Source organism: Manihot esculenta, chromosome 3, assembly GCF_001659605.2.
Source record: "Manihot esculenta cultivar AM560-2 chromosome 3, M.esculenta_v8, whole genome shotgun sequence".
NCBI classification, from domain to species: Eukaryota; Viridiplantae; Streptophyta; class Magnoliopsida; order Malpighiales; family Euphorbiaceae; genus Manihot; species Manihot esculenta.
The window spans coordinates 21,956,054-21,980,556 of record NC_035163.2 but is presented as its reverse complement, the minus strand read 5'-3'; the positions used below and the strand labels follow the sequence as shown (position 1 = coordinate 21,980,556).

Here is a 24,503-nt window from a genome sequence, read left to right as displayed (position 1 = left end):
CATGAAAAGGAAAACAGTCTTCGTTATAAGAATCTCTTAGATTGCCGATCGATTTTACCAATCAATTACAAACTCTATTTTCCTTATATTTCCTTTTGTCATTTAATCATAACTTTATTTTCTTCTCTCTCATTTTTTCAACTTTTCTCTATTTTTTCTTCAATTTTTTTTTCTCATTTTCTTTCATCTTCTCTTTTTATTATATTTCATTCTCTATTATTTTCTTTCACATAACTTCAATTTTTCCTATCTCCTCTCTTCATCATTTCTCTTTTCTCTCATAGTATTTCCCTTTTCGCTCACAGTTTTCTTATCTTTTTTTCTCATTTCCTTTTTCTTTATCTCGTTTTGTGGGCAGCTGAGCTTGACTGTGATGATGGTTAAAAAAAGAAAAAAGAGAAAGAAGAAAGAGAATTCAAATGCGTGTTTCTCAAATCTCAATGGTCCATACCATTTCTAAAGGGAAGCGTTCAAAGTAGATGTGTAAAAACAGTAATCTGCAATAAATTAATTTGTCAACATGCATATCTGAATTCGTGGTGGGCGTTCTACCTTAAATTTTTTTTTTTCAAAAATATTAGTAAAATAAAAAAATTTATCACTTATTACATTGATTTTGAAAATATTAAATATTAATTTGAACTATTAAATATTTTCTTAGATAAATTTATTATCAGATAGTCTTTTAATTTTAAAAAATATTAAAATAATTCTAAAATTTTCATATATTTTTTAAAATCAATAAATAAATTAATGAGTTTTCTTAACATGCAAAACTAAATACTATTTTTATATAAAAAAATTATAAATTGAGCAAGAAGTTAATTGTATTTTCTTTTGATTGTGAGAGCATATCAGAATTAGTAATATTATTTTTCTATTCAAAGTAGTAATACAAATAAAATAAAAACACAGGCGGGTCATATATTCAGCGCTGAAATATTCAACTACATGAAACAAGAGAAAACGTAGATGGGGATTGACATAAGTCTTCTGGTGAAGCTGCTTCACGAGAGCCTATAAATACTTATTCTGGATTCAGTTCTAATCACACAGTAATCTTAACTCAGAGCTTACCAAGAAAACAAGAGAAAATTTTCAGTCTTTCCTCCTTATGGCTTTATTGCGCAACAGTTTCTTGTCGCAGCAGACAATGCTCCTCCATATGCTCGCCAACCTCAAGCCACTCGAAAGAATATCTTCTAGGTTCATGTATGTCACCATCTTTCACTAATGCATCCTCATCTTCTTGTTCTTTCTATTCTTTCCATTAATTTACTTTGTTATTTTTTTTAATATCAAAATATTTTATTTTATCAGAACATACTGTGAAAGAACAAAGGGAAAACCTAGCTCAGGAAGTGGTTCACAACACAACTGAGTTCTCAGAGTTTAGATGGAGTTGAATTTAAACAGGAGTTACTAGTAGAATTGATGATCTTCTTGGTACTAAGTTTGAAGTTTTGTAAAAGAAAAATATGGCATTCATCTTCTCGTGTATTCACCAATGTAACTTGTCATTTTTTTCATATGGTCAGAAATCAGTTTGAAGTGAAGACTGATTTTTTTGGAAACTTTTATGTATCTCTGTATTGTCCAGATTGTAGTAAATTTATTTTGGATTCTTAAGTTTATGCATCCCTGTAGAAGCAAAATTAAAGTTTACAGTAAAAAAAGAATCAGTTCTAAAAACATAAAGTAGAAAAGTCAAAACTTGGAGTCTCCTTATTTGAAAAGTCCTGTGTTGGAGAAATTATTTGATCTAACACTGAATATCAACCGCTGATCACTTTGCATATACAACAGTTTTGAATAGGTCCAACACACTATACGTTAAAACAGAGCCACCCAAGAACCACACAAACGCAATCCTACACAGCCGAGAGCAAGAAACCAGAGCAGCCCAAAGCAATACCAAACCAAAATCCATGCACAGCAGGCCCAAACCCAAAACGTAGGGAAATTTCCAGGGACATTTACAGCTTGATCATAAAACAAAGCAACATGTCGTTTTGCATAATGTTTATTCAACACTGTTTGCGGGGACAACTGTAGTATTACTCAAATCCAGGAACTAGAAGTCGAACTTCACTGAGAGATAAAGAAACGCACTTTCATGTAAGGTTTTCATCAGCCATTCGTTTTCTACCTCTTGTTCATGCTTGAGGATATGATGAAAATCTTCATATCAGTGACATGAAACTCGATAAATCATTGATCAAGTATTTTTAGTTAGTAGAAGAAGGTTGAGTTCTACTTAGACATTGAATTTGAAAGAAATGAAACTGGGAAGCTATTTATTCTGTTTATCGACTCCTCAGTGTGGCAAATTCTGTATGGCAGAAAGTTGTGGCGATTTCATCTGGTTCACAAAATTTAGTTGAAGATGTGAAACACAGAAAAAGAAACATTAAAAGCTTGAGGATTGGTTAATGTGAATGGTAAACCTTTTCTAGAAGGTTGATGTACTTCAATATCTGTTTTCTAATCTCAAATTACATCAAATAGTGTATAACTCGTAAAAGCCCCAATCCTAATTAATGCAGAAATGCTTCATTGCAAGAACTGTGTTGAAGAATCTCTTTACAGCATTCTATCTGTACAAGAAGAGGCAAGCTATGAAGAAATTCATAGTAGCTACAGATTGATCATTTGAAACCATCCTTAATAAAGACATTAAGGTTCCAATGATGATTCTATTGATGTAATCTTATTTGATCATTCTTGGTTTGATGCTTGCTTTAATTGATTATGAGTCACTTGACAACATCTACTTGAGCATACAAAAGCACTCGGAGCTATGTAACATGAAGGGTGGGAGGCAATCTCTATTTGCTAGCCTATAGATATTATACATGTATACTTATCCATATTTAAGAAAATATTTGATATATTCAAATTGAGAGCATCACGACTCAAACTTAAATTCTTGATCAAAGTTCCCACCATTATTAAATCACCTAAGGCACTTGAACTGGTCTAAGTTGCTGGGTGTAAAGGAAATCAGTTAGTCAATTTTGTATCTTAACTAACCCGTTAGAATAGCTCTACATCTAACTAAATGCCAGCACACACTCCTTCAATTTTTGGACTGTGGCTAGCTCCGATTTTCTTTTGTATATATGTACATCAACAGTAACGATTTAAATATAAAAAAATGGATTGAGGTTGCACCTGTTTATGCACCTCCACCAACTAAATTCTTAATTTATTTTTATTTTGCTGGATTCTTCAATCCTTTTCATGGTATCAGAGTCGTGGATAAGGTTTATTCTCTAATCTCTGCATTCTATACCTTTGTTGTTTGAGATTAGCCAATAGATAACAATGATGACTCCTGAGGATTTAGCGAAGATCATCGCTGCTATAAACACAAAGAATAGCGAAAATGATCTGTATCATATTAACAATTCTGACGCTCCTGGATTCAGTCTCGTGAACACTCCTTTGAGAGGGCCCAATTATCTCTCTTGGAGTTGGTCGGTTCAAATAGCTCTCAGAGCTAAGAAGAAATTGGGATTTATTAATGGAAAAATTAAAGCTCCGGCACTTGATTCAGATGATTATGAGAAGTAGTTAACGGCAGATAGCATGGTTGTATCATGGTTGCTAAATGCCATGTCTAAGGATATTTCTGACGCTTTTGTATTCTGCAAAAACGCAAAGATACTTTGGGACGAGTTAAAGCACAGTTATGGCGAGAGCAATGGGCCAATGATTTACCAGATAGAACGAGATATAGCCGGGTACAAGCAAGGTAGTAATTCTGTGACAGAATACTACACAAGTTTGAAGAAGAAGTGGGATGAGCTATTGTGTTTAGCTCCACTGCCTGTTTGTTGTGAAACTGGTACCGCAATTATAGATTATGACAACAATAGGAGATTGATGCAATTTTTGATGGGATTAGGAGATGAGTATGACAACGTGAAGAATCAAATTCTTTTGCAAGATCCTTTACCGTCAATTAATAAAGCATACTCCATGATCATGAGTGTGGAGAAACAAAGAGAAGTGCAAATTGATAGCACATCTTCCTCTGAGACTGCTGCAGTAATCCTCGCTAGAAGAAATTTTTCTGGAAACAGAAGCAACACGGGAACTGGAAATAACAGGGCTTCCTTTTCATCTCGAAAAGAGGACAAGAAGAAGCAATATTGTACCAATTGCAAAGGTGCAGGACATATAGTGGACGATTGCTTCAGTCTCCACGGATATCCAGATTGGTTCATTGAATTACAGAAGAAAAGAGGGGTGGACGTCAGAAAGTATCTCAGAGCTAATAATGTTACTCATGTTGCAACTGATGAGACACCATTACAGCAGTCAGGACTGCAGCAGAAAGGAACTGATGGCCTCGATAAAGGGATGACAGATTTCTTGCAACAAGAATTTCAAAAATTCCTCAACTCCAGAAGTGGCAGTAATGATCAAGATGATGGAGATGTCAGACACGTGAATTTTGCAGGTACTTTACTCAATTCAGTTTTTACTAGTATTAATTTTAATTGCAAGGATAATTGGATAGTCGATTCGGGCGCAACTGATCATATCACACCCCACCTCAATTTTTATGATCAAGTTGTTAAATTACATCCACCAAAGACTATCCGACTGCCAGACAATTCAACCAGATTAGTAACACACATTGGAAATATTAAATTGAACTCCAGAGTTATTTTATACAATGTTCTATATGTTCCTTCGTTCAGTTGCAATTTATTGTCAGTCAGCTTGCTTGCTAGGACTTGTGGTTTATCTGCGCACTTATTCCCCGAATATTGTTTATTCCAGGATTTACAGACTAGAGAAGTATTGGCCAAAGGAACAGTGTTTGAAGATCTTTATTATTTGACAGCAGATTCATTTAATAAACAGAGCAATTGCAATTCTGTTAGCCATTGTTCTGAGCATAATAACCATCTAGCTATGCTTTGGCATGCTAGATTAGGACATGTTTCTTTTAAAAGGTTGAAACATATAGATGGAGTTGCTAAATGTGATTATGCTGAGTTAATGTGTCCTATTTGTCATGTTGCTAAGCAAACAAGGCTGTCTTTTCCTACAAGTATGATTTCCAGTGAGAATATATTTGATCTTATTCATGTTGATTTATGGGGTCCGTATAAATTGAAGTCTATTACAAATGCGATCTACATGTTAACAATAGTTGATGATTATAGTCGTTTTTGTTGGACTTATATGCTGAAAACTAAAGATCAGGTGTTGCTTGCATTGAAATCTTTTTTCCATTATGTGTTTACACATTTTGCTAAACGGATAAAGAACATTCGCACCGACAATGGTACTGAATTTGTTAATGCTGCATGTAGCACTTTCTTGCAAGACCAAGGCACTTTACATCAACGAACTTGTGTTTACACTCCACAACAAAATGGAGTTGTAGAACGGAAACACCGAACTCTTTTAAACATCGCCCGCACACTACTTTTCCAATCCAAATTACCTGCCATTTTTTGGTCTGAATTATTGTTAGCAGCCACCCATATTACCAATCGGTTGCCTTCCGAAAACTTACAGTGGCAAACTCCTTATGAAAGGTTACATGGTAAACAGGTTGATTATACTTATTTTCGGACAATTGGTTGTCTCTGTTATGCTACCAACACCAAACCACACAAACAAAAATTTGATCCCCGGGCTTTCCCATGTGTTTTATTGGGTTATGCTCAAAACCAAAAAGCTTATAAACTCTACTGTTTGACTACTAAAGTCATTATTGTTTCACGAGATGTTATGTTTCAAGAAACTCTTTTTCCTTTTCATTATACCAAACCAGAGGATGTTACAGCTTTTGTTTTACCCACTTGTCTATTTGATACCAATTATACGCCCCACCAACAACAATCTTCTATTACTCCTGCTTCATCACCAAACACCGACCTACCACTTGAACCCGCACCGCTACCTGAAACTAATTCCGTGCCTTTGGGTCTTGATAATGATCTTCCTGACTGCTCTTCTTTTGATGCTGATAATACTGTGGGAACTGAAACTGATTTGGCTATGGGAACTGAAACTGATTTGGTTGTGGTACCTGCATCTCCACAACCGGTTCGTCGAAGTACACGACTGAGGAAAACTCCTGCCAGGTTGACTGATTATATTACCAGTAATACATCAGATTCCAACATTCATTTTTCCTCCTCTCATATGTTTTTTATTGCCCAACTATCTAAAATCAAAGAACCTTGCAATTATAATTATGCTAAAATTGATATGAATTGGGTAAATGCTATGCAAAAAGAATTGGATGCTTTAGAACAAAATCATACATGGATTTTAACTGCTTTGCCTCCTAACGTTAAACCTGTTGGGTGTAAGTGGGTGTACAGGATTAAATATAATGCAGATGGGAGCATAGACAGATATAAAGCAAGGCTCGTCGCCAAGGGGTACAACCAGTTGCTTGGTCTCGATTACAATCAGACTTTCTCTCCTGTTGCCAAGTTAGTAACAGTAAGAATTTTCTTAACTGTGGCAGCCGCATATTCTTGGCCAGTGAAGCAACTTGATATCAATAATGCTTATTTGCACGGGTCCATTAATGAAGATATCTACATGCAAGTTCCTCCTGGTTATGACAAAGCGGAGAAGGGCCAAGTTTGCAAATTGCAGCGATCACTTTATGGGTTGAAGCAAGCCGGCAGGCAATGGAATAAAGAATTGACGGTCAGTTTGATGACACAAGGTTTCAAACAATCTTCTTTCGATCATTGCTTGTTTACTAAGGGTCATGGAGGTTCTTTTATTGCTATCTTAGTTTATGTTGATGATTGTTTGATTACTAGTCCTTCGGCCACCTTAATTACTGATTTGCGGCATTTTTTTGATAAGAAATTCACTATTAAAGATCTCGGCGATGTTCAATATTTTTTGGGTATCGAGGTGGCACGTTCGGCATCAGGAATGTTGTTAACACAACATAAATTCATTACTGATATTATTCAGGATACAGGTTTGCAGGATGCCCGAATTACAGCTAGTCTGTATATTCAAGGCATTAAATTGAGTAAAGATATGGGACAACCATTGCAAGATGCTGAGATTTACCGGAGACTCATTGGTCGGTTGCTTTATTTATCCATGACCAGGCCCGATATTAGTTATGCGGTTCAGCAACTTAGCCAATATATGCAGGTTCCACATACTATGCATCTAAAAGCTGCTCTCACCGTGGTGAAATATTTGAAGGGAACTAGTTACATGGGCTTATTTTTACCAGCAACAAATGATTTGAAACTCCGAGCCTTTTGTGATGCTGACTGGGCATCTTGTGTTGATTCTCGTCGATCCGTTACCGGGTATTGTATTTTCTTAGGTACTTCATTGGTTTCCTGGAAGACTAAGAAACAGAATACGGTGAGTCGGTCTTCTGCTGAGTCGGAATATCGCGCCATGGCATCTACTGTGTGTGAGCTTCGGTGGTTATCTTCTCTTTTGACTGATTTTCATATTACTATTATTCAACCGATACCGTTACATTGTGATAATAAGGCAGCCATACATATTGCTGCTAATCCAGTCTTTCATGAGAGGACAAAACACATTGACATTGATTGTCATGTGGTTCGTACTCAGCTGCAAGCAGGTTTCATTACCACTCCGTATCTTCCGTCCTCCTTGCAGCTTGCCGACATGTTTACGAAACCTTTACCTTCTCATTCTTATTCTACATTTGTGTCCAAGCTTGGGTTGGTTGATTTCTCCCCAACACCAGCTTGACGGGGGGTGTAAAGGAAATCAGTTAGTCAATTTTGTATCTTAACTAACCCGTTAGAATAGCTCTACATCTAACTAAATGCCAGCACACACTCCTTCAATTCTTGGACTGTGGCTAGCTCCGGTTTTCTTTTGTATATATGTACATCAACAGTAACGATTTAAATATAAAAAAATGGATTGAGGTTGCACCTGTTTATGCACCTCCACCAACTAAATTCTTAATTTATTTTTATTTTGCTGGATTCTTCAATCCTTTTCACTGGGAGCACTTCAATTTAACAAGACAAGCATACATCTTATGCTTTATGAATTATAGTTCTTCGTTCCACATGGAAGACGTCAAAAATACATTAAACTTGATTCTATTGTCAGAAAATTTCATAATCCAATCACTTCTTACTCTGCCTTCCTGACAAAATGAGTATTGGAAAACCAAATATTAAAAGTTGCAGCATAACAGACTTGAAGAAACAGAACAACTAAGATCATATCATAAAATGAGCAAAACTTACCTTACAGTACTACATGTTCTATTAATTTCTTCTTCTAGCAAGTCTTCGATTCCATCTGTTTAACCTTTTTCCCTGCCCTTTTTCAACCATCCCCACTAGCCATTGTGGTTTTCCTGTCGAGAATACAATGTATCCTACAGACAATCCAAACACCAATCCACATCCAAAACCCATCATTGCAAATTTCCAGTCAAACATGCTTGCAGAATCATTGTTGTCATAGGATGTAGATGGTGATGGTGGTTGTGGTGAGAGTTCATTGCTGCATTTCTCAGATAATGGTAATCCACACAACCCCGGGTTTCCAATATAAGAATCACTGTCAAATGTGTTGAATTGTTTGCCATGAGGAATGGGTCCTGCAAGCTGGTTATATGACAGGTTCAATGCTGCAAGGAACGTGAGGCTTGCCAATTGTCCTGGAATTTCTCCATCGAGCTTGTTTGATGATAAATCTAGTGACTCAAGGTTTATCAGATTCCCTACTGATGATGGAATTTGACCTGTCAGGCCGTTATGTGAAAAGTTAAGGACTAGGAGTGATCTAAGATTCCCAACTAGTTCTGGGATTTGTCCGTCGAATCGGTTGCTTGATAAGTCTATTGTTGTGAAAATGGTTAGGATTCTCACCAGTGTAAATTCATTTCCTTTCATTGTCAAAATCACAGAATCCTTATAGTATAGTTCCCCCATATACTCTACATCCTGCTTAATTACATCCACCTTCATCATAGCTTGAAAATTTGCAAAATATTTTGTTGGCAGTTTGCCAGTGAACTCGTTGTGTGAGAGATCAATGATTCGCAAACTAGAAAAAGGAGATGTCCCTTCAGGTTCACCTATGGAACCATGGAATCTATTGGATCTCAACACTAAGACATGTAACTTTGGAAGAGTTTCCAGCCACTGAGGGAAACTATCATTTATCTGATTGTTTCCAAGATCAAGCACTTCCAACATTTTGCAGTTGGACAGAGATCGAGGTAACGATCCTTCCAACTTATTGCCATTCAAGTTGAGATTCCTCAATTTATTCCCCTCCATGAATGTTTCTGGAATGCTGCCATGCAAGCTGTTCATCCCCAGATTTAAAACTGATAATTCACTACTGAAGTTTGCCAAACACTGTGGAATCATGCCACTCAAGCTATTATTGGACAAATCAATAATTTGAAAGGTTGTGACATTGCAGATCAAAGGTGAGATTTCTCCACTCAATTTGTTGCTTGAGATCAAAAGCATGTACATGGAAGGAGGTGGAAGCGGAAGAGGTTGATGAAGTAAATTGAAACTAAGGTCTAGATATTGTATGTTGCTTGGAAGTTCACTTACTTTTGTCAAGAAGTTGTAAGAAAGGTCTAAGTATTGCATCCCCAAGCCTGATATCCATTTGGGCACTTCACCGTGAATTCTGTTGTGGGGAAGAGACAGAAATCCCAACTGATTTTGGGTTCTCAAGAAGCCAGGGAACTCTGTAATGTTGCAAGATGCCAATGCTAGTCTGTAAAATTGCGGCCAAGTTGTATTGCTGGTCTTGCTAGTGATGACAGATAGGTGGTTATTCGAAAGATCAAGACCCCAAAGCTTTTTCAGCTTGGAGAACATGTTCAAGTCCACAATGCCACTCAAATTATTTGAAGGGAGATGGAGATTTGTCAGATTCTCCAATTCAAGAACTGATGGTGGAATGGGACCATATATGTTATTGCTCTCCAAGGTTATTTCAAGCAAAGATTTCGATCGAAATTCACCAAGCTGGCCAGAGAGTTGGTTAAAACTAAGTGAAAACCACACCAATGATGGAAGACCAAATAAACAAGATGGTATTATGCCACTGAGTAAGTTATAAGACAAGTCAAGCTTTGTTAGATTGGAAAGGCCACATATTTGATCAGGAAGGCTACCCTCAAGTTGATTTTGTGACAGGTCCAACCAGTAAAGTTCGGAGAGATTAAAGATAGACAACGGCAGCGTACCACTGAAATTACTGTCTGAAGCAGAGACATAATTCAGGTTGCTCAGATTTTGAAAAACATCTGGGATCTTCCCTGTCCAGTTGTTGTTTGAAAGATCTAGTCTTATCAATTGTTCAAGGCTTCCAAGAGAGGCTGGAATTGACCCAGTGATTTGGCAGCTACTGAGTTCTAACACCATCAGAGATTTAAGATTGCCAATTGAAACAGGTAATTCTCCTGAGAAACCTGTGGAGCTAAGATCCAGCAACTCAAGAGGACCACTCCAATTCGTTTTTGGCAAATACCCATATACATCTTGATTTAGCATTAAGTTTAGGTACTGAAGATTTGGTAGATAGAAAATGGTTTCTGGAAATTCTCCTTGCAGTCCACAATAAACAAGACTGAGAGTTGTGAAAGAAGAAGAAAGATTCACCAAGATATTGAGATTAACAAAGGACATGTTTATATAATCCAGAAAAACTTCTCTTACTTGAGTGAGGTTTTGGACAATCATTTGCATAGTTGGTGTTTCAAGTCTCAAGTGTTCATTAATGGAGAGATCAAGTGAGACCAACTTGGACAAGTGAGAAATTTCAGATGGAAGAAGACCAGAAAAAAATGTACTAGAGAGATTGAGATGGGTCAAATGTGCAAAACTACCAAATTCAGTTGGAATATTGGAGAAGTTAAAATGATTGAAAGCGAGATTTAGCTTCTGGAGGTGTGAAAGATGAAACAGGTTGCTGTTATAAGTCAAGTTGCCTGTAAGGCCACTGCAACTAAGATCAAGGCCAATGACTTGACCTGTGAAACTATCACATGTGACTCCATCCCATGAGCAGCAATCTGATCCAACTTCCCAAGAAACCATCCTGGGATGAGGAGGATTACAGTCTATTGAAGCAGACTCATCATATGAGAATTCATCTTTAAGTTGGAGTAGAGAGAGGCTGGCATCTTCATGGCATGCTCTTGCAGAAGAGGAAACGATAGAAGAAGGCGATGACAGAGTCAACAGAGAATGCAAAGAGAATAGGAGGAAAAACGTAAATTGATGTTTGGACACGGACCAATTCATACTACTGAAGTAATTTGAATCTCCAGAGTAGTGTTTCATTGTTTCATAGCATGCATGATTTATAGTTTCTATGGTCTAAGTTTTAACTCATTGGAGTCGTTTCTCTCGACTTCCAAGTTCTTGAGTTTGAATAGCCAAGTGTACCCAAAATAAATAATTAAAAAAAAAAAGTGATAGATGAGATCAAGAAGACTGAAAAGAGGACAAGTGCAGGTGCAGCAGACTTGAGATTTTTTATAATCTTTACAGTAAAAGCGAATTGCAATTTAAAAAAGAATTAAAATCAATGAAGATAATACAGAATGATTATATTAGTCCCAATAAGTTGACCTTTTTCATTTAAAAGGTTAATGGGAATACTAATTTTCCTGATCCTTCCTTTTAAAATATAGACTGAGCTTTCTATGGAAACAAACAGAAATCGACGACCAACCATGGTTTACGCGCAAAGCCACCAACAATATTCAAAAAATATATATATATACATCTTTTTCAAGCGATTGTCTACACGTAAAGATGCTTGGTAGTGGTTTCATTTTACAATTTATAATAGCTCTTTGTTTGGAATTCGGACAGTGAATTGGAATGAATTCTATTTTGAGGAAATTAATGAACTTGTTAAGTGATATAAAATTTTTCCTGTTAAGTGATATAAAAGTATTATTTTAAATATTATTAAAATAACTGTTTAAAAGGCTATTTTATTATTTTAATTTTTTTTATAATTAAATTATGTAAAAAATAATTTTAAATTAATTTTTAATGCTTTCTAACTAATATATTTTAAAAAGTATTAATGTCAAACAGCCCTATGCTGTTTGCAACTCTACCCATTCACAGTTAGATTTTCCTTTTACGTCAAAATTCCCTAATTAGATTTTCGATTTTAAAAAAACATATTAAAATATTCTTTATCATTTTAAAAAATTTATTAATTAATTTTTTTATTAATTTTATCATTAAATATTTTATTATTTAATTTTTATAAAATTTTTAAAAATTTATTAATTAATCTCCCATAATTTTAAAAAATTTATTAATTAATATTTCTATATCAGGGTATTTTAAATTTTTTTACAATATTTAATAACTAAAACTAACGCAGAGATTAATTAGTAAATTTTTTAAAATGTAAGGAGTTTTAATGCATTTTTCAAAAATGAAATATCAATTAATGAGTTTTATCACACTATAAGGCATTAAACAGTAATTTTTCTTAATTTTTTTTTTATCTAGCTTAATAATTAAATTTACTCCTCAATAGCTCATTTTTAACTTTTTATTTAAACTAACTCAAAAGTTTTAATCTAGAGTCCATTTAGCCTAATTGAACTTAATCTAAATTAAGAAATTTAACTAAAAACATCATAAAATTGAGTTTTTTTTTTAAAACAAAAAAATTGAATTTTTATTAATTGAGCATAAATAAAAAATTTTAAATTAATTTAAATAAAAAGTTAAAAATGAATTAAATTGATCCAATAAATATAAGAGTAAAATTGAACAAATAGGCATTTCTTTGTCACTACTATTATCATTTCTCCTTCAAAAAATACGTTCAATGAAAGAGAGAAAAGTTTCAGAAAAAAAAAAAAAAATTTATCATCCATGGCAGCACACAGAGGATGAAGAAAAAATTACGCACATTACACATTTTTAATACTATTGAATAAGTTATACTTATATAATATGTCAACACAGTTTTTTAACTTTAACCATATAATATTTGTAAAATTTTCTATAAAATTTTTTAATACTATTTAAAGTGTACAAATAGATTTAATTTAATGACAAATGTATTTGAATAAATATCAAAAATATCATATTCTACTTTTTAATTTTCAATTTTCATCTAAAAAATACTATTTTAAGTATTTAAGAATTCTTTATATTCAGTAACTTACTATATATTTAGTGGCTAACCAAGTAATATAAATAAACATAATTTTATATTTATAATTTAATAAAATTTGCATAATTAGAGAAATTACCTAGTAATTCATCGGGGCTTTTTGCAAAATTAGGGTCGGGGCTATTTTTATTTCCGAATTTGGGGTTGAGAAAATTTTATTTGCGATTTTGGGGTTTGACTGCCACGTGGCAGCCGAAAAGGACGCCTGGCGCCTCTTTGACAGGCACCAGGCTCTTTTTTTTTTTTTTAAATGTCTGGCGCCACTTAAAGTGGCGGCAGACAATTGTTTTTTTTTAATTGTTATTATTATTATTTTTAATTATTAATATATTATAATAAAATATTTATATTATATTATTTTTTTATTTATATTATATTTTTATAATAATAAATATTTTTTATAATTTTAATATATTAATATTTAAAAAATTTTATTATTAATATTTAAATAAAAAATTACTGAAATTATATTTTAGAATTATAAAATTGATATTATATTGCGATTAGATGGATAAATTTTTTTATTATTTTAATATATTAATACAGTAATTCTGTAATTAAATAGTATCAATATTTTTATATACGTGTAATGTTATTTCATAATTTTACAAAATACTAAGATTAATTATAAATAATTATTATATTTTACAAAAATATTTTCAATATGTAATAATATTATAAAAATATTTAGAATTATAATATTATACTGCTATTAAATCTGTATAAAATAGCTTTATTGAATTAATTACTTAATTTAGTTATTTTTTATTTTTAATAAATTATAAATAATTCGTATAAAATATTTAAAATTATTATATTATTTTATTTAATAAATTATAAATAATCAAGTGATCGTATATAATATTTAATTATTATTTTTTATTAATTATTTAAATTACATTATTGTTTATAATTATAAAAATAAATAAATAAATATTAATATTTAAAATTATAAAAATTATAACTGCTATTTAGAATTATAGAATATTATTATAGGCTATTTAAATATTGCATGCGATCACCTGATTGTTTATAATTTATCAAATATAATAAATTTAATTAATTTACTTTAGATTAGATTAATTAATTATTTTTTTAATAAATTATAAATAACTCAATTCTCGTATAATATCTAATAGTAAGATAATATAATAATTATTTATAACTACAATAATTATTTATAACTACGCTTAGTATTTTATAAAGTTATAAAATAACATTAATCGTATACAAAATATTTGTACTATTTAATTACAGAATTAATGTATTAATATATTAAAATAATAAAAAAATTTATCACTTTATACGATATGATTGAATTATTTTTATATATCTCATCGCAACATAATATCAATTTTATAATCCTGAAATATAATTTCAGTAATTTTTTATTTAAATATTAATAATAAAATTTTTTAAATATTAATATATTAAAATTATAAAAAATATTTATTATTATAAAAATATAATATAAATAAAAAAATTAATATAATATAAATATTTTTATTATAATATATTAATAATTAAAAATAATAATAAAAATAATTTAAAAAAAATAATTGTCTGGCGCCACTTTAAGTGGCGCCAAACATTTAAAAAAAAAAGAAAAAAGAGCCTGGCGCCATTTAAAGTGGCGCCAGGGTCTGGCGCCTGTCAAAGAGGCGCCAAGCGTCCTTTCGGCTGCCACGTCGCAGTCAAACCCCAAAATCGCAAATAAAATTTTTTCAATCCCAAATTCGGAAATAAAAATAGTTCCGACCCTAATTTTGCAAAAAGCCCGTAATTCATCTATATGTACCCTTCCGAATACGGAGCTCGAAAACATCACTGGTACGCGGATTCCTTAATGACATGAACCGCCAAAGTCTTTGGTCGTTGAAGATTTGCCGTGTATTTTACAGATTTGCTGTCTACTCTTATTAAGTATCATGTTTGAAGGAGACAAATTTGAATCTTGAATTTATCTCATATGCTTCAAACCTCTCTTCTCTATACCGTGTATCCAAGAAAGATGATGAAAGTTATGATCTTGTGGTACCAATTGGTCCTTTGCCTCTTCTTGCCTTTCTTGCATTTCCCAGTTGGTAGTTCATCATCTTCACCTTCTTCTGCTCCAAAATTAGCAAAAGGCTGCCCAACAGAAGAGAGTTTTGCATTGCTCCAGTTCAAGAACTCTTTATCCGTTGAAAGTTCTCTACTTTCTTCCCCGAGTTGTTATGGGGCTGCTTACGCTAAGACAAATTCCTGGAACAATGCTACAAATTGCTGTTCATGGAATGGTATCACCTGCGTGTAAAAACCAAGAGAAATAGAAGAAGAAAAGTATTTGAGGCTTAGATGAATTGTATTTAATGATTTGTAATACAGAGATTACATTGCTTTATATAATATTTCTAAAACCTAAAAAATAGCTATAACAGAAAATAACCAAAAAGATTTACAAGATTATAATACAGATTATAATGCAGAGAATATCGGAACTGTAGTCACGTAGTTTCACTAATACCCTCCCTCAAGCTGATGGTGTAGAAGTTCGAAGCCGAAGCTTGTCACGAAGAAAAAGAAATGGTCCCTTTGCCAATGGCTTTGTAAGAATATCTGCTATCTGATCAGCAGAGCTTATAAAACGAATAGCAATTGTTCCATTTTGAACTTGTTCTCTAACAAAATGATAGTCAAGGGCCACATGTTTCGTTCGGGAATGAAGAACAGGATTAGAGGACAAGTAGACTGCCCCAATATTATCACACCATAACGAGATTGACAACTTATGGCTATAACCAATTTCACAGAGGAGAGAACGTAGCCATAAAGCCTCAGCTGCAGCATTAGCTAAAGCTTTATATTCACTTTCAGTTGACGATCGGGCAACAGTTGGTTGCTTTTTAGAGGACCAAGAAACTAAATTTCTGCCAAAATAAATCAAATAGCCACCAGTAGAACGGCGATCATCCGGACAACCTCCCCAGTCACTATCCGAAAAACAATGAAGTTGAAAATCAGCACTGGGTGTGATAAATAACCCATATGTACTGGTTCCCCGCAAGTATCGAAGCAATCGCTTAACAGCCTGCCAATGTAAGATTGTGGGAGAGTGCATGAATTGAGCCAATTTATTGACGGAGAAGGCTATATCAGGTCTCGTCAGAGTCATATACTGTAAAGTACCGATTACTTGTCGATAACATGTGGCATACGACAAACATTGGCAGTATGGTTTCTGCCATTACAGATTTGGCAAGGTCCCCTCGGCCTATTACCTCCAGATTGATTAGTACGATTGCCACCATTATTACGAGTCCTATTTGTTGCATCAGATGTATTAGAAAAAGAAGAAGCAGATGAGTTTCGAACAACCATATTTGCTTGCGAATGTGAGAGGCTTTGAAGAAGAACTTCATGTGCAACCAACTGACCATGTAATTCATAAAAAGAGACAGGTTCTGGTCTGATATTTAATGATGTAATAATGGAATGGTAATCAGCTCCAATGTTGCGATAAATGATAGCATTAAATTCTGCAGGAGAGAGAGGTTTCCCGGCAGCAGAAAGCTCATCAGCTAAGGCTTTGGCTTTGTTGAGAAATTGAGAGACAGTTAAATCATCTTTCTTGAGAGATTGAAGTTCAATATGTAATTGCAGTTGTCGATTTTGAGATAAAGCACCAAAGGATTGTTCTAATGCTTTCCAAACCTCTTGAGAAGATTTAAGACCAATCACATACGGGAAAATTTCTTCCGTAAGCGACGCAAAAATCCAAGATAGTAACATTTGGTCTTTGCGAAACCAGATAGCATAGTCTGGATTGGGTTCCATAATTGAAGGATCAGCAGCAGAAGGCGTTTCAGATGGTGGTTCAGGCACAGTACCATCAATGATTCCTTCAAGATTTTGATAGTTTAGAATTGGGCGAAATTGTGTCTTCCAAGCTAAATAATTCTTGGGGGTTAATTTAACTGAAAAGGAATGATTTGTAGTAGATACGAGAGAGGTAGGTAATGATGGAATAGAAGGAGTTGAGGAAGGTGTATTGGCCATGGCTCTGATACCATGTAAAAACCAAGAGAAATAGAAGAAGAAAAGTATTTGAGGCTTAGATGAATTGTATTTAATGATTTGTAATACAGAGATTACATTGCTTTATATAATATTTCTAAAACCTAAAAAATAGCTATAACAGAAAATAACCAAAAAGATTTACAAGATTATAATACAGATTATAATGCAGAGAATATCGGAACTGTAGTCACGTAGTTTCACTAATACTGCGATGGCTTGACAGGCCATGTGATTTCTGTCGACCTTAGTTGCAGTCAGCTTTATGGTGCCTTCCCTTCCAACAGTACCCTTTTCTTCCTTTCTCACCTTCAGAAGCTCAACCTTGCTAACAACAATTTCTATGACTCTCCAATCCCATCAGAGTTTGGCTTGTTTAAGAAATTGACACATCTTAATCTCTCTCAATCTGAATTTTCTGGCCTGATTCCCCATGATATCTGTCGTCTTTCCAATTTGGTTTCCCTTGATCTCTCTAGAAATGTACTCCAATTTGACAGTTTTGAAAAGCTTTCCAACCTAACAAAATTGAGAGTTTTAGATTTAACAGGAGTGAATATGTCTGAAGTTGCCCCTAACTCCATGTTGAACCTTTCTTCTTCCTTGACATCTCTTCGACTTCGCAACTGTTTCTTGCAAGTTCAATTGCCTGATGATTTTTCCAGCTTTCCATCCCTTATGATGCTTGATTTATCAGCAAATAATCAAGTCACAGGTAAGTTCCCAAACTCCAACTCCACCCATCCACTAAGGTATATTAATCTCAAGCTTGTCAGTTTCTCAGGAGAATTACCTGATTCCCTAGGCAATTTTAAGTTCTTAGAGTACTTAGATCTCTCATACAACAATCTCTTTGGTTCAATTCCAGCCTCAATTGGCAACCTTCAGCATCTCAGATTCTTAGATTTAGGTTTTAACAATCTTGCAGGTGAGCTTCCAGGTAGTTTTGGTAATCTTAGTAGTTTAGAGTTTTCAGATCTTGGATTCAATCATTTCAGTGGTCAGTTGCCATTGTCATTTGGCAAGCTCAACAAGTTAACTTCTCTGTACCTTATGTCCAACAATTTCAGTGGTCACTTGCCCTTCTCACTTGGCAACCTCAGCATGTTATCTGATGTAAAACTTGACATGAATAGCATCGGCGGGCCTTTGCCATTTTCAATATTTAACCTGAAAAAACTTCAAACTTTGGACCTTTCATTTAATCAATTTTTTGGTACCGTTCCTGATAGAGGCTCTGGCCTTACAGATCTGTATGTTCTTCACATGTCTAATAACAAGCTCAGTGGCAAAATACCCTCCTGGTTTTTTACTCTTCCATCTTTATTGGATTTAGACATCAGCAACAACAAACTCACTGGTCCCTTTGAACAATTTCAACAGCCCAATTCACTGCTGTATGTTATGCTGCAGAATAATGAGATACATGGACCAATTCCGAGTTCGGTTTTTCAACTTCGAAATCTTACCAAGCTTGATTTTTCATCCAACAATTTGAGTGGCACTGTAGATTGGGACATGTTTCAAAAGCTTGAGAATCTTAGAGAACTTGATCTTTCTCAGAATAGCAAACTGTCGTTTACGAGTAGTGGCATTTCCAACTTTACCTTGCCCAACCTCATGGACATGAATCTTTCGTCATGTGACTTGCGTGAATTCCCAAGTTTTCTAAGAACACTTGAGAATTTACAAACTTTAGATCTTTCAAACAACAGAATTTCTGGAAAAATTTCCAAACAAGACTCTGAAGTATGGCAAAGTTTGCTTTTTCTTGATCTTTCTCACAATTTCCTCACAAATGTAGAGCATCATCCATGGAATAATATTCGCACCCTCAACTTACGTTTCAATTTGCTCCAAGGACCATTTCCAACACCACCACCTTCCATTGAGGTTTTAACCGTTTCAAACAACAAGTTGAGCGGTGAGATTCCTTCCCTGTTCTGCAATCTCAGTTCACTGTCATTTCTTGATATGTCTGATAATAGCTTGGGTGGAGTGATCCCAAAATGTCTAGGAAACTCTAGCCAATATCTCTTGGTTTTGGATCTACGCAATAACAACTTTCATGGTAGCATCCCAAGAAACTTCGCCAAGGACAATAGATTAAAATACCTTAACCTCAATGGTAACCAATTCAAAGATCCTTTACCATAATCTCTAGTCAATTGCAGAGAGTTGGAAGTCCTAGATGTAGGGAACAACAAAATAAATGACACCTTCCCTCACTGGTTAGAATCTCTTCAAGAGTTACGTATTCTCATCTTAAGATCTAATAGCTTCCATGGAACCATAGGGCACCCCAAGAATAATTTTCCTTTCCCTAAGCTACAAATTCTTGATCTCTCCCATAATGGGTTCACCGGACGCTTACCAACAAGTTACCTGCAAAATCTGAAATCTTTAATGAATGTGGATAAAGCTGAAGCAAAATATGTGGGAGAGAGTTACTATTACATTCAAGATTCTTTGGTTGTTGATTTGACAATGAAAGGATTAGAGATTGAACTGAAGAAAATCCTTACCATTTTCACAACTATTGATTTTTCAAGCAATCGATTTCAAGGAGAAATTCTGCAAGAGGTTGGCATGTTAAAATCCCTTGTGGTGCTCAACTTTTCTCACAATGATCTAACTGGTTATATTCCATCTGCATTTGGAAATTTGACAGAAGTTGAATCATTAGACCTCTCCTCTAACAGGCTCGTTGGGGAAATTCCTCAGCAACTTGCTGTGCTGACATTTCTTGTTGTGTTTAATGTTTCATATAACCAGCTCAACGGACCCATCCCAAAAGGCAACCAGTTTAATACATTTGCAAACGATTCCTACGTTGGAAACTTGGGATTGTGTGGATTTCCATTACCACAGAAATGCAACAGTGGTGATCAGCCACCCCAATTTCCTTCACAAAGACCTGATGAAGAACAAGATTCTACAGAGTGGTTTGATTGGAAAATTGCATTGATGGGGTATGGATGTGGGGTGGTGTTTGGTTTGTCAATGGGATACATTGTTTTTGCAACAAGGAAACCACAGTGGCTTTTGAGGCTGATTGATGGAATAGAATACAAGAATTTGAGAAGACGAAATCAAAGACGCAGAGGAAGAAGAAATCATTAATTGCAGGTAGTTGGTTGCCTCTGTGATGGAATAATTTTGCTAGTGTATGGGTTTGGCTCCTCCTGTAGAACTGTTTTCAAATATATATATTTTCTTGCATTTTTTATATTTTCTTTTTTTTTTAAATACAATTAAAATAATTAATAGGAATTTCTAACAGCCTGAAAGTGATTATATATATATATATATATATATATATATATATATATATATATATATATATATATATATATATATATTTGTTCATTTTATTTTTTATATATTAAAAAATATATTTTTTTAATTAACTTTTTAATTATATTCCTTCTAAAAGCATTAAATTTTATTAAATATTAAAAAATATTTTGAATATTTATTTAAAAATAATAATAATGTATTATTTTAGAAACAAAATAAAATTAAATAGAATCATATATGTTATTATAATATAAAAAAATAAATAATAATTTTAAAATAAAAAAATTAATAAAAATTATAAAACAGAGTAAATAATTTATACATAAAGACGGATTAAATTTTCAATTAAATCTAATTATTCAGTAATTCTGTAATTTTAAAAAGTATATTATTTAATTCATATAATTTGAGTTTCACTAACTTTTTAGTGTAAACAAGTCTAATTTTCTTTCTTTAAATCATAATTTTGATGAATAAAAACAAATGGGACTCATGATAAAAATAATTAAACCATTGAATTTAAAATATAAAAAAAAATTCAAAACTTCCCCAAGGATTTTTTTTTCCTAATTATTTTTATATTTCACTTATATTTATAGAAGAATCAAAATTTTGATATTTTATATTTAGCAAGCCTTTAGCTACGTTTTATCTAAATTCCAATAGAAGACATATAAATTTAGATAAAAGAATTATAATATTGATTAAATTAAATTATAAAAATTACATATTATACCTATAAAAATTATTTAACCCCAATTTAATCTTATTTAATTTAATCGTTAAATATAATGGTACCTTTCAAAATTAGGATGTATTATCTTTATCTAACTTTAATTTTACCTACTCATTTTTTTAAGTAAACTGACTTCTATTTTTATCTGATTTAAAAAAAATATAAATAATATGATTTTTTTTAATTAATAAATAAATAATATAGTTGATGACCGTTAGATTTCTCCACTCCGGTCTGGGGCCAGGCCCACGACACCAGCTCCTCTTTTAGGGGCCTTCAAGCCTCATCACATGCATCAAGTCCGACCCACTCAGCCTGAAGGTCGGACTCCCATTAATCTCCTCAATCAAGCCGGCCTAGCCCTTTGGGCCCGATGAATAAAATCCTCTCCGAGTTCGGCCCATATCATATCATTCGGTCCAGTCCAGAATCAGGAAGAAAACCTACCCATCCTTCACTTACGACCACCCGTACGCGAGTCCGGGAGAATCAGGGACCGTTACGCATGGGGCAGCGATCTGATTTCCTCGTACGTCCATATCAAAATAACAGGGACAGGTGGCGCAATGACACACATTCTGTTGCACGTCACTGGCAGACAAAAGGAAACATATAAAAGGAGAAATACTTTCATCTAGGTCTAAGTTTTTTTAGTTTTACAGAATCCTTGTAAAACTCTATTTTCTAGATCTCATATCATCAATTGGCGCCATCTGTGGGGACGAAGGAGATCTTTTCATCGCCGGAGTTCCACTCTTACAATACCCACTGAGATCCACAATGGCTAACCACAACGAAAACAACGTCACCCCAAATGACCTGAGCTCTGCCCAAGAGGGGCAGCAGTTCTCCTTTTCTAGTCCTACAACGCCAAACAACCAAACACCATTCCCTTTCAACCCCTCGCCAAGCCTGGCAGGGAATGCTTTCGCCGCTACCTTGTCCAACCAGGACCTTCAAACCATGGCCCTCCAACTACAAAGTACTGCCCACTGGCTGGGGCAGATAATGCAGCAACGGGGCCTTAGCACCCCAACAAACGTATTGCCAGTGGTAGAAGAGCCCCAGACCAATGAACCTCAACCTACCCTCAACCATCCCCAAACAGTTAGCCGCGAAACTGGAGAAAGGGAGAGAAGAGCTGGGGAAGGGGAAGAACCGGAGGCCAGGGTTCACGGAAGGAGAGTGAGAGAGATGATCGAGAATGATGAAGTCAATAGTTATTCCGCAGGAACAACTGGAAGGATGAGGAGCGAGACATGGGAGGAGGAGTGCCGCCAGGAGAAGAAACCCAGACAAGGGGAGGAGAGCGTAGACCAAAAACTGCAAAAGATGAGAGAGCAGCTCTTGGCTGAGCTGGGAACGAAGGATCAGAACCAAACTCTCTTGCCCACCTCTTCTCCCTTCTCGAAGTGGGTGCAACAGGAGACCGTTCCCAAGAAGTTTATGATGCCGCCCATGGCCGTGTACGACGGAGCTGGGAACCTCCGGGAGCACGTCTTGAACTACAAGACATTCATGGAGTTGCAGACTTTATCAGATGCCTTAATGTGCAAGGTATTCCCTACGACGCTCTTGGGGCCGGCACGGGCGTGGTTCAACAACCTTGAGGCCGAAAGTATTAGCAGCTTTGGAGATTTGGCCACTCGCTTCATCAGCCGGTTTATCGCCGGGGTGCCCGCAGATAGGAAGACGAGTTACCTGGAAACGGTCAGGCAGAGGAGAGATGAATCGCTCAGGGAGTACGTCGCTCGTTTCAATACGGAAGCCCTGCAAATTTCTGAGCTCGACGAAGGAAGGGCTGTAGAAGCCATGCAGAAGGGGACGACCTCGGCCCAGTTCTTTGGCTCATTAAGCAGGAAGCCTCCGACCTCACTGGCCGAGCTGATGAAGCTGGCTGAAAAATACATAAGGTAGGATGACGCCTTGGTGACAAGCAGGTTCGCCAGGGGAGCAGCAGATAAGGGGAAAGCACCGGAGGAAGGGGGGCCGGAGAGGCACGAGAAAAAGCATGGCAAGAGGCCTGAGCCTTACAGACAACCCTGGGATCGAAGGGACCAAAGACCTCTCCCTCCTCGGGTCTCAGAGCAGAGGTCACTCCCTCCGTGGGTCCCAGAGAAACCGACCCCTCTCAATGCCTCTAAAAGATAAGGAGTTCCTCCAATGGCCCAGGCCGATGAAAACGGAAGCAAACCAGTGAGATCCTGATAAATATTGTCAATACCATCGCGCGCATGGCCATGACACCAATAACTGTTTCCAGTTGATTGCTGAGATCGAGAGGCTGATAAAGAAGGGACACCTCAAGAACTTTATAAAGAAACCGGAAGAACAAAGGCTTCAGCCGAATCCAACAGGGCAGACACTCAGAAGAGTGGGAGCAAGGCCGGTGAATGATCAGTCCAGTGGAACCATCAACATGGTCATTGGAGGAACAAAAGGTTGAACAAGCTAAAGAGGTATTTTCCTTAGAATATTTGTGAAAAGAAATTCTTGTACTATGAAAACATGAAATAACACCATCTTATAAATGCAATGATTAACTCTATTATTGTGAGTATTAACTCTCTCAGGAAAAGAAAAGAACAGATGCTAGAAGACCTCCTTGAGACAAAGAGACCTCCTGGAGGTAGAAGACCTCCTTGAGACAAAGAGATCTCCTGGAGCAAAAACGACCAGGATCCCTTCAGATCTCCTGGAGCAAAAATGGCCAGGATCTCGTCAGATCTCCTAGAGCAAAAACGGCCAGGATCTCGTCAGATCTCCTGGAGCAAAAATGACCAGGATCCCTAAAACACAGCCCGTATAAGGCTCGTCAAGAAAGCAAGAAATTAAATATTGACTTCACAATGAGGAAGACGAAATTCCAAACTCTTGAGCCCATCGCACAAATAGCACAAAATTCTAAGCAAAAAACAAAAATCCGAGCTCCTTAGTCCGCTAAATGGACGGACTCATGACAAAAGCAAGAGACCCAACCCACAGCTCGGATTAAAAAAAAAAAAAGCCGAACTCCCCATCCCAGTGGAGCATACAGCCCAGACCGCACCTACTGGCAAAGGGTCACTTCAAAGAGGGACCAAATGCCCGAGCTCATAACCAGAAAGAGAGGCAACTTGGTCTCACATGGAACCACGCAGTTACAAATAAAGCCTAGGAATTTACCCCCTCACCACTCATGTAATAAATGCTGAGGCGGTAAAGG

The 24,503-nt window shown here is 35.2% G+C and overlaps 2 protein-coding genes and 1 long non-coding RNA gene across 3 annotated transcripts; 2 read left to right on the top strand and 1 right to left on the bottom strand.

Annotated features, from left to right (window-relative positions):
• The first annotated feature begins 932 nt into the window (after positions 1-932).
• Positions 933-1,572, top strand: LOC110616694. The gene is made up of 2 exons (XR_002488244.2): positions 933-1,212; positions 1,321-1,572. It is a non-coding gene; the product is annotated as an uncharacterized LOC110616694 (long non-coding RNA).
• A 6,439-nt stretch (positions 1,573-8,011) lies between these two features.
• LOC110616688 (receptor-like protein 6) lies at positions 8,012-11,641 on the bottom strand. Its single transcript, XM_021759147.2, has one exon. The coding sequence runs from the start codon at positions 11,331-11,333 to the stop codon at positions 8,280-8,282; it is 3,054 nt and encodes a 1,017-aa protein (XP_021614839.2). The 5' UTR covers positions 11,334-11,641; the 3' UTR covers positions 8,012-8,279.
• A 3,352-nt stretch (positions 11,642-14,993) lies between these two features.
• On the top strand, positions 14,994-20,491 carry LOC110616689 (receptor-like protein 33). Its single transcript, XM_043954822.1, is given in 2 exon segments — positions 14,994-15,492; positions 17,472-20,491. Coding segments are annotated over 2 exon segments (3,231 nt in total). The 5' UTR covers positions 14,994-15,175; the 3' UTR covers positions 20,386-20,491.
• Positions 20,492-24,503: the final 4,012 nt, after the last annotated feature.